Genomic DNA, 11631 nt, shown 5'->3' on the forward strand with positions numbered 1-11631 from the left:
GCTCAGCTGAGCTTGTTTGCTTTTCCCAGTCAAAGCGAGAGAAAGAAAATTTGTTGCCAACAGCCATCTGCAGAGGGCACACCAACCCAATTATGACTTTGGAATAAAAGGAATGAATGATGCTGCGTGAAAGTCCATGGAAATGGCACAAAAAGCATCTTTATATCTCAAGCTTGATGTTCTAGTTTTTGTTTTTCTTAAATAAAAAAAAACCTAAACAACAAAAACCTTATACATATTATAATGCAAATAATGTTCTCCACCTGTTTCACTGACTGCACTGACACAGATGTCCACCAGATGGGATCAAATCCAAGAAACACACAAGCACATGATAGAGTGGTGGTACAGAGGAACACGCATTTGTTCAAGTTAACTTGAAATCTCTTCTGTTTTCAAAGCAGGCTGCCATTTATTAAAAACTGAACAAACACTGAGGACTCGCAAGAGGAAAATAAATTGGAGATCATTTATCTGACATTCAGGAGTGGGACCACACCTCATACTCACCACTTCCCTGTCCATACAGAGCTCCCCACAGAACACTATAAGCCGTTTGTTCCCGTTTTCTTACCCCTCCCTCCCTCTCTCAGTTCATTCACTTCTCATTAGTACATGGGGATCTGCCCATCCCGGGAACCGCCACCTTTCCCCTCTGAGGCCTTCTCCAAACAGCAGCTTCATTTCATGCTCAGTCCATTGTCATCATCAACTAGAAATGGCAAACCTACATGAGGACGTGGTCCCAGCAAGTGAAACACAAAATAAATGATGCAGTGTATTTAAAGATGATTTTTTTTTTTAAATTTACATTAACCACACATCACACGACAGTAGTTTGTAGGAGTTTTTTCTGTGTGGTGCCACACTGAGAATTATAACTCAACTTTGCAGTCCGCCCATACGCCTACAGAGTTTTTAATGTCCTTTTGCCCTTATTTTGTTTTTCCACTATCATTTTTATTCCATCTGCTAGCTAAACATGACCCCCAAACTGATGTTAATTTTCTTCTGTGTACGCTGGATTTGTTAGCTGAAGCCACCGTTTGTTACCAGGATAAACACAACAATCTAGGTTTAGTCAGTATATTGATTTTCATATTTTTGCAGCGTGGCTTTATTCTGCATCCTCCCTGCCTTTCCACGCATGCATGGCCAGTAAGGCGGAAAGAGACCCAGCACAGAAAACACAAGTCATCAGTAACAGCTATGACACTGATCATGTTTGTTCCTATTTTCCTGACTCTGGCAAATAGAAACAACATGGACAGGATTGTCGGAGCTGCTGGAAGAATCATTGGTAAACAACAAACCACATTAGATGAGTCGGATCACACTGCCGTTTTAGGGAAAACTCGGTCTGTCATTGTTGACCAAGAACACCATCTTTATTCTGATACTGAACTAACACCCTGAGGATGATGTCATAGGATGCCTCTAGCTACTAAAAAGGCGTAAAAGGGGTAATTTGTGAACCAAAGACAATTTCTTTTCTACTGTGGAAAATAAAGTTATTCTAATTCCAAGTACAACTGAGTTGGAGGTGGGTTGCATTTGCTCACTTGCTCAGCTACACTCAAAGACACGATAACATGTCGGCAGCAGTGTGTGAAACATGTCAGCATTAAATGTTTTGGTGAAATTAATGAATTAAGTGATTTTATTTCAAATGAATGAAAATTTTGACCTTTACAAACCATCAGTCATTTGTATTTGTTACTGTTTTCGTTGTGGAAAGTGAATGTAATCGTTTCATGACTGAATTATCTTCCCCAGACTGTTCAAAAGGCATTTTTGAATGATATATAAAAGTTTACCCATTACAAAGAAAAACGTTTTACACAATCACACACACACACACACACACACACACACACACACACACACACACACACACACACACACACACACACACACACACACACACTTCTGCGTATCCTGCTACTGGTCTTCATGGAAGACTTTAGCCATGGCGAGGGCGACCTTGGCAACTTTCTTGTCCTTGGCGTCGGAGCCCATGTTGGCACGTGCCAGTCCTATCCAGTACTGCTCTGTACGGTTCTGGTAATCCGTTACCGTCTCCCCCTCCTGCACTGCGGGGTGCTCTTCTTCATCTGGAAACACACAGTCAGGTGCAGATGTTAGACGAGGGAGCGCCCTGCATAATAGAGACGCTAACGTTACTGAGCAGATGCAGCCACAACACAGTTGCATCTCCTCTTAAGTAGCCAGAGCTGTAATTTATTAACAAAAATCTCTTTAGCATCTGTAAATACAACATTGGTAGCATTACCAGAAATGTCAGAGCTGATGTCTTTGGAGCTAGGGAGTAGTACAAGGATTATTGCTCCACCAAAGCCAAATCTGTGAGACTGATACCTCGAGAATTTAAAAATTAAACAGATGAAGGGACAAAGCTGAAATCTGAACTAATCCAGAGTTATTTACACCTGGGTGCCAAAATAAATATCCCATTTGCACACATGCATATGCTTGCATTGTTGAGCTGTTTAGAACAGCCAACTGCAAAAGCAAAGCAAAAGAAACCTGTCCATAACAGAGAGAGAGGGAGACACTAACGCTGCACGTGTTCAGATGCTCTCTCTCAGAATTAATATCTTCGTGCTGAGTATAGCTGTGGAAAGACCGAAAAATGGCAAGAAGCAGAGGTTGAAACACAGCTCTCTAACTTCCTGGAATCACCGCATCAGCTCAGAAATCCTGATTCAAACGTGGGAATGTGGGAAGTTGGGCTTCTGAACTCATTTCAATTAAATTCAGCCCAACAGCTTCTGTTACATTATCTCAGCATCAAGGCTGAAAACGTAACCGCAGTCGTGTGAGTAATTAAAAACTGGCATGCACACTAGAGACTCTGGTCATGGTTCTTCAAATCTGGGACATTGCTGTAAACGTGGCTGCAGGTTAACTTCTCAGATTGTGACGAACACACTCCAGCCCAGCGCCATCGGCCTTGTGTGCTCTCAATGCCCGACACGATTGGGTGGGAGCATAGGTAGGACCAATAATGGAATATAAACATGTCCATTGACTCAAACACTAAAACCATACCTACTTCCTGCTCCTACCTACATTTCATTTTTAAGGCAATTATTGTTCTTTGTGCTATATTTATCCTACAATGGTCATTGCTCATTATTTTATAGATTAAGATTATTAATATACATATAAATCAATATGACTAACAGTATATAAAGTAACAGACATTGTTTTTCCTGGGCCAGTAAAAATGCACATGAGAATTTTAAACGTTCAAAAAACGTTCTAAACTGCCTGATACTGCGCTGTTAGTATGAATGTCGTGACACGCTGCTGTGTGTGTGTGACAGACCAAGAATGATGAGATTAAAAGCAGATGTGGTGGGTGAGAAACTCGATTATGAAATAACGTACAATACGGTACTGTGTAAATGTCTCAGGAGGAACTTTCTTGTCATTTTTTAAGCAACAGTTCTCCAGGCTTTCTGGAAGTCTTTCCTTCGATATTGGCTCTTTTTCAGTCCTGCCTCTACATAACAGACAACTTAAGAATCAATTTTAAGTGCATCTTTACGCACTTTGTTACTACAGGCCTTTCAAAAACAACACACAAGTTGTGTCTGTAAAACAGTTTGACAGTTTCGCAACAACATGATTTACAAAAAGCTATTAGCTGAAAACGTGGCATCTCTCAGCACGGCGTGCAGTGTGTCCTTAAAACAAATGAGGAAAAAAAAAACAAACGTACGCAAAGTAAAGTTCAAGATGAAGAACCATGATCTCGAAGCTCATTTGAAAACATGAGCAGGGAAAAATATTAAAACATTTCACTGAAGTGTTAAATGAACCCCTGAGAGCATCTTAATGGAAACTGAATATTAATACCTTTATGAAGCTGCTGTATTAGACTGCATTATGTTTTATGCCTGTACCTTATAAACTGGCGGTGTACAATATAAACAGATGTCATGCACATCCTGAATGGGACTCTGCACTTGTTGCTCATTATAAATAAAGAGCGCACATAAGTGTCAGGCCATCGAAGAACCTGAATAATCTCTTGCCTTCCTCGTCCTCGCTTTCCTCTTCGGACTCCTCTTCCTCCCCCTCTGCTCCCTTCGCCTCCTCCTCTTCCTCTTCATCGTCCTCTGACTCAGACTCTTCCAGCCACTCCTGTGTCTCTGTGGAGAGACAATCATAAATCCAAATGAAACCTCACGCCCCTGACTCCCATCTCAACAGCGCCTCTCTCCTGCGTCAGAGGATATTCAGACGTTAGCACACACACGCACACACACACGCACACACACATGCATGCACACACACGCACACACACACTGGCTGCTTTAATTAAGCGCGCTGAGCTGACGGATTTCGTTTAAGGCCTCTTTGTTGTCGCTTTTGGACTTTTATTGTCCGGCTGACTCACTTGGGTCCATTTCGACCAGAACCTCCCACTGGTCCATCTTGTGCATGTCCAGACAGTAGAAGTCGTTCAGAGTGAACTGGCGGTCGCCCACCTCAAACATCCCCCCGTACAGGTAGAGCTTGCCTTGTCGCACTGTTGCCATGGCGCTGGACCTCGGGCAAGGCTCGATGAGCGGGGCCGTGGCCGAGCCTAATGACGATAAAAAAAATAAAAAATCAAAAAAAGACTCTGAAGTTAGGTAAACAAAGATACTGAGAACTTCTTTCCTTTAGTTTAGCATGAGTGTGTGTAATCTTGCCATCTTCTTCCTCCTCTTCCTCCTCCTCTTCCTCCACCTGAGGACCAGGAATCACTTCCTTAATGGTCATCACTGTTCCGTCCTCAGTGACGATCTCTTTGATGATCTCAGTGGGTCCTTGAGGCGCCGCTGCCTCCTCTTCCTCCCTCTCCGCTTCCTCCCCCTCTGCCCCACCCTTTTTCACCCTCCGCCGTTTCTTCTTCTCTGTCTTGTTTCCCTGGACAGACACACAAAGAAGAAATCAAATAAAACTGAGCACACAGAAAGTAAATGGTAATGATAAATGGACAGATTCTTATACAGCGTTTTTCTACTCTCCCAGAGTACTCAAAGCGCTGTATACAACATGCCACATTCACCCAATCACACCCATTCTCACAAGCACTGTCTCTAAAACTGAGTGCTTTTTCCTGACGACAATCAGACTCCGATGGATGCATCGGAGAGCAACATGCAGACTGGAGGAGCCAGGGATCGAACCACCAATCTTCTGATCATATCAATGCTCTTTCTTTTAAACTTCTGTTTCATGGAGATGTGCAAAATAACGTATATCGGAGCAGCAAGTGTCAGATGTGACGTAAATCCTGTAAAATCTCCAAAAGCCCATTGAAGACAGATGTTGTACTACAGCTGGTGAAGTGATAAGAACACTAACACATCAGGCCAAATTCATCCACCGAGTTGGGTTGGGTTTGGATCTAACAATGCACAGGGAGTCATTAGTTATTACTAATCTCTGCTCTCTTCCACAGGCTGCTTTTTCTCCCGTCTTCCACCCCAGGTTTGAACTCAGGAGCTTCCTGCTGTGACAGCTGAACACTGCACCGTCATCCTGCCCCGATACAGTCTGCATTTCTTTATTCCTCTTTGATGTTATCTTTTTTCCTACCTTCTGAATTCTGCATTGCATCAGCAGCGATGCTTTATAACTGAACACACAGCAGCACGCCATCAGACCCCCTCCTCTGCACTTCAGAGGGGGGGGGGCTACATATATGCGACACAAACTATGGACCAGATGAGCTGAAAGCTGCTGAATGTTTGTGATAAAGTGGATCTAGAAGGAAAGTATGAAACTGTGGCTCGACGTATTGCTTATGCTGAGCTATAATTCAGAGCCTTTGCTTTTATAAATCTCAATTTTCCAGGGGAAGTGGCGTACTCCTTGTTTTATGCACACACAGCAATTATGAATGACACCACAGTGTATCAGTCACAGAGTCTCCACACTCAAACCACTCAGATCTATAGATGGAGGTAATTTCATCCTGGAAGGGACCACTCTCATCAGGACAGACATAGATCGTAGCTTACCCTGAGCACACCGGGGAACCAGCGGTTTTTCACTGTGTCATACAAGTACAGGTCATTGTAGAAGTCGCCCTCCAGCGACTCTTCCTCTTCCTCGTCACAAACCCCACCAAACAGCACCGCCCGCCCAGCTGGGCCCACCGCCAAGGAGAAACCAGAGCGAGGAGGGGGCTTATTGCCAGAAGGGTTCAGTCTGGACCACGACCACTTCTCTGCAGGACAGAGGAAAAGTCACAACATATACCACGAGGACAGGAGCAACATCGTTAGACTTGAATAATTTCGTCGTTAACAACTGAGTGTTGTGTACCTTGACCATCTTTACCCTCTCGCTTCAAAAGGAACATGTCAGAGTGGATGGTCCCCTTCTCGACATCCTTCTTGACCCTCTGCATGAACGCACACGCAGTTTAATCAGGCTGTACAACAAAAAAATGACAACAATACGGGGGAGGCTGTCAGACGACACACGCACCACTTTGGAGTAACCCCCATAGATGATGACGCCCATGCCGTCTGGAGTGGAGGTCATCTGACAGGCAGAGCGCGGGGAGGGGGCGGAGCCTGATGGAGAGAGGCGTGACCAAGAAAAGGTGTCCAGGGAGAAAGAGTAGACATCATTGTAGTAGATAAAATCCCTGCAGGGTGAGGAGGCAGAGGCGGGAGCATAAGGACACTGGGCTTTTACACTGAAAAACTGTAGGGATCCACAGATGCATCAGCTAGTGTCACTACTGTCGTCAGCAGCGGTGGATGTTTAATGAAATAGCTTGTGGAGCCACCCTGGGCAGCAACAATTTGAACTATTTTCTGTATGACTTTATTGATCTCTCACATCACTGTGGAGGAATTCTGGCCCACTCGTCTCTGCAACATTGCTTCAGTTTATTGAGGTTTGTGGGAATGTGTTTATAGATAGAGGTCCTCTCTTAATGCCCATCTTTGACTGGGTCATTGCAGCACCTCGATTCTTTTCTATTGAAGTTATTCAGTAGCAGATTTGCTGCAGTGCTCAGGATCAGTGTCCTTTTGCACGACCCAGTTTCATCTAAGCTTTCGGTGTCAGACTGATGGCCTGACATCTGAATCTAGAATACTTTAGTATACAGAGCAGTTCATGGTCGAATTGCGCAGGTATGCTATCTTTAGTTTTCTCCAAACGGTGCTAAGCATAGTCTAAATAGCTCTATACTTGTCGGTCAAAAGTAAATTATTCCAGAAATCTTGTGATTTGTTTAGATGCAATTTGCTGTCATGGCCTTTTTTGGGGAGAAGAAGCTTTCTCCTGCTAACCCTTCCAAACAAACCACTCTTGTACATTCCCATTCTTATTGTCATGTCATGAAATGTAACATTTAACATGCTAACTTAGAATGAGTCTGAGATGTTGCTCTCGGGTTGTTTTTTTTTTGCAATTTCCTTTACCATTGCAGACTGAAATTGGGGTTAATTTGCTGGGAAGAGTTTGGCAATGTGTTAAACACCTGAATTCTCCAGACCTACAAAACCTGTGCTTTTATAGAGGTGCTGATTATCAGTTAATCAAAGGCATTTGACTGGAAGGAGTAAAGGTGTACTTCGTTTTTCACAAGATTGTATGTCCAAAACATAAAATCTCCTTAACAAAATTAAAATTTCTGTCCACAAAAAGTGTTAATATGTTACAAGAAGAGTCAGAAACAAACACCCAGCAATGTCCAAATGCCGACGCAATCTTCTAATTTACTGTCATGCTCTTTATCTATTTATTTAATAGTAAAGGAACGCAGTAGAACTTTAAGAGCAGTATATTCTGAGTTGTATTCATGCTTGAAGTGATTTTCATTTACCAGTCCCCACGGTTGACGAGTCAAATTCTGACACAGTTTTGAGCCGGCCAACATTTCGCAGCCTGATTAAACTTCCATTATAAGCAGGGGAAGGAAGATGTCTGCATAAACAGAGTGAGATAAGGAGGCTTGATGTCCTCAGATTGCTGTGAATGGTATATACGCAATCTCTTACACACGTCTTCACAAATTAATTAGATTTTTTGCATTTAATTTCAAATAATAAATGATTGATTTTCAGTGGATTCAGTTTCTTTGTCACTTCATCCGTTGCTGATATCAAGCAGACCGTGTCCACCATGACACCTGTTCAGTGAGCCTGTTTACCTGGTGCTCTCGTGGAAACCTCCAAACACCAGCAGCTGCTTCTTGCTGAGGACCATCCGATGTCCACTGCGGCCCGATGGACCGCCCGGTGCCCTGAAAAGTAAAAACCAACATAACATCTGTACAGCAGCTGGACTTGAGACTCTGTATTTACACAATCCATCTATCAGCAACCACTTCCAATTACTGCATCTATGCTTAGCAGCCTTTGTACGCACTTGATGTTCTCCCAGGTGTGTGTAGCAAGGTGCAGTACCCAAAGGTCCTTGTAGTGATAGAACTGTTCCCCATTTGGAGAGGCAAACTCTCCACCAAACACCCAGAGCTGTCCCCCGCCCTGAGGAACTACCACCGCCTGAGTGGAGGAAAGAAAGGAGAGGGGGAGGAGTGAGGCGGGGGGGAAGAAGACGGCTGCAAAAACAGCACGAGATAAGACAGTTTGATGTCCTCAGATTTAACTGGTTCGCTTGTAAAAGGCTGTCTTGCTGTGATGATGTGCGATTGCTGATAAGTTTTAAAGTTGCCCTCTGATCTGTGCTACAGCAGACTGCCCCCTTGTGGCTGAAATGATAAATCACAACACTATGACAGCACAAATTTGACCCAGGTACTGGCTGTGTGGTGAAAAAGTGTGGTGTTTGCTGGTTTATCAAATGCTAAGAAACCCCTGAGATGTTTAGTTGTAAACTGTGTACCAAAAGACACTTAAGAGTCTTCATCTGGGATGTTGTGTACCTGATGAGAACAGCGTGGTGGAGGAGGGTTGGGGATTTCTGATTTAACCCAGGTATTCTTCCTGATGTTGTAGAAGAACAGATCGTTGTACAGATACGTCTGCAAAAACAGAAAACAACAGCAGGGTTTTTGAAACTGTCCACACAAAATCAGCCACGGAAGCCTTAGGCTCATATTAACCATAGGCTAGAGAGATTTAAGCGTGTGACGCTTGCAAATAATTATAAATTTTTTTAATTCTAAATCAATACACTGTGAAAAAAATCCAATCAGAAAGCAGAGGGTTGTACTATGAAGTAAAAATAACCGGTGAGTGAGGTCTGCTGAGCTAAATCCTGAGCTTTGAGCATCACAAAGACGCTCTCTTTTAACCTGCAAAAATCCCCTTGGTAACTTCTGTTGAAAATGTTCAGTCTCTACTCTGATTGGTTGCTAGGGTCAGTTGAAACACCCAGCAGGTTCAAACTAGCATTGGCTGTCCTGACAGGTGCAGCAGCCTTTGAACACATGATGGCCCATACTCGTTCTTTAGTGACACAGGTCGGTGTGATGACATTTGATGGTGTTGTAATAAAAATAATAAAGTGCAGCCAATGCAACAGGGAGAAAAATAAATAGAAAAAGGTGCAAAAGTGGACTACAAAAAATACCAAATAAATAACAAACCATCACTGCAAGAAAAAAAAAAATCAGGTTCTGTGAAAAGAGTGTTAGATGAACTGTTTCGCTGTGAAATTAGCTGCTCATTCACACTAGGAGACATATACTGAAGGTTGGTACACACGACTGAGCACTAATGCACAATATCATTTATTGGACTAATCTGCTACCTTCTTTCCATTGAAGAATTCTCCTCCAAACAGGATGAGTTCATCTTTCTCAGGATGTGCAGAGAGGGATCCATTCAATCTAAAAAGCATGAAGAGGTAAATCATCAAGCGATTCTGCTTCCTGTTCACTTCAATAGTCCCTGACTCTTTTCTTTAGCACCACAGTCTGGCTGAAATGTGTTGTTTTGAATACAATCTCTGAACTTATACTGGATGGACTCTGGTGAAATTGCACTCAGTGCACTCATTAACGACTCCGTCAAAGGATGATTCACATCCTTTTTTATTGATCCCTGAAGTTCTACTTTTGGACCGGCATCAAAATGAATGAATGAATTAATTAATTAAGCTTTTTGTTTTTTTACTGCAGACTACGTGCACAGCTAACTAGCACATCCTTTGTACTGTGCAGAAGACTTATGATGGTGTAGAAAGCACGGGTAATAATGAAAACAAGTGGAAAGAGGCAGAAAAATGTCCTCACTGGTGCTAAACAGGAGCAAATCCCCCAAACTGTACTTTTTATAACATTGGAATAATGTTATAATGTACTAAATCTTTTAATTTCAGTGCATTTAATTTAATAAATAATGGATTTGTTCATTCATGACAGGGACTAGCAAAAAACTGAGTTGGCATTTCTCTTGTCTACACTGTAAGTCATTTGAGTGAATAATATAAAATCCAAAACTCTTTAAGTTTTTTTTGTTGCATTGACCACAAAACTACGTCAAAACCACGATAAAAAAATACAAAATTATAGAAAATTATATCTTTAAAAAAAAAATCAAAGGTTGGGATCTGTGGTTGTTTTCTATCCCTCTACACACTTTCTTTTGCATTATTTTGGTGATTTCTTGTGAATTTCTGTCACTGTGCATTCCTTGTTGATGTTTTGCTTCTCTCTTTAGTCATTCTGTATCTTTGATTCATTCATCTCTTTACGCACGTTTTTTGTTTGGTTTTTTGCCTTATTTTGGTGATTTTTATGTGCAATTTATGTTAATTTGCATCTCTTGTTTTGCATCTTTGTTTGTGGGTCACTGTGATGTTGCTTATGACACTGAATTTTATTTATATTTTCCAAATATTGAGCCTGACTATGTTTTTCACCTCGGTGATGGAGGCGGACACGTAGTCTCGACAACCTGGGTTTTCTTTGCGTCCAGACTCTGAAACTCAGCGATCAGAGCCTCTAAATCATCCTGCAGGCAGAAAAGGTTAAACGGAGAAGAAATCAAAAACGCCTTTATGTGCTCACCTCATATTAAAGATAATTTGATTCAATAAATAAATAGAATAAATAAATAATCTGCGAAACGTAAAAGGTTTGCAACAGGAGTTGCAGGGCTTTCCGATTCATCCTATTTTACTTTGATTTAATTGTTACCTCTTCTCGTTTGGACCTTTTTGAAACCTTTTTCTCCATTTTGGCAGCTGTCTTCTCGGCTCCCTTAACCTTCTTCTCCTTCTTGCCTTTTTTCCCCATGGCTGCTCTATAAGCGGACAGTTACTCGTAAAATCTTCAGTTCTTTTGATTTCAGTGCCACATGGAAGCCAAAACAGCCTCTCACGCCGGATTTCGATGCTTTTCCTCTGACAACTGAGAGGTACTTCCGGCAACAAACCTGATGTCAGCACGCTGTTGGGATGTAACAGCGCCCTCAGTCGCGGAGGAGGACTACATAACCGATAAAGCGCTCATTCCCTGCCAAAATGAATCAAATAAACGCGTCATTAAATAAATAATGAAATGTGACACTAATTAATTTATTAAATGTTTAATTAATTCATTAATAAGTAACATATCAAACGCTTAAAATGAAATTAATTGACATTTTATTAATTATTTGTATATTTAATTAATTA

The 11631-nt window shown here is 42.0% G+C and overlaps 1 protein-coding gene across 1 annotated transcript; it reads right to left on the reverse strand.

The window, feature by feature from the left end:
• Positions 1-387: 387 nt before the first annotated feature.
• On the reverse strand, positions 388-11383 carry klhdc4 (kelch domain containing 4). The gene is made up of 13 exons (XM_040035387.1): positions 11153-11383; positions 10876-10967; positions 9763-9841; positions 8933-9031; positions 8416-8552; positions 8198-8290; positions 6517-6679; positions 6352-6430; positions 6045-6253; positions 4728-4944; positions 4430-4618; positions 4065-4181; positions 388-2114 (listed from the first exon to the last, which is right to left on the reverse strand). The coding sequence occupies exons 1-13, from the start codon at positions 11249-11251 to the stop codon at positions 1942-1944; spliced, it is 1746 nt and encodes a 581-aa protein (XP_039891321.1). The 5' UTR covers positions 11252-11383; the 3' UTR covers positions 388-1941.
• Positions 11384-11631: the final 248 nt, after the last annotated feature.

The sequence above is a fragment of the Simochromis diagramma genome, unplaced genomic scaffold (assembly GCF_900408965.1).
Source record: "Simochromis diagramma unplaced genomic scaffold, fSimDia1.1 OVJJ01000333.1, whole genome shotgun sequence".
NCBI classification, from domain to species: Eukaryota; Metazoa; Chordata; class Actinopteri; order Cichliformes; family Cichlidae; genus Simochromis; species Simochromis diagramma.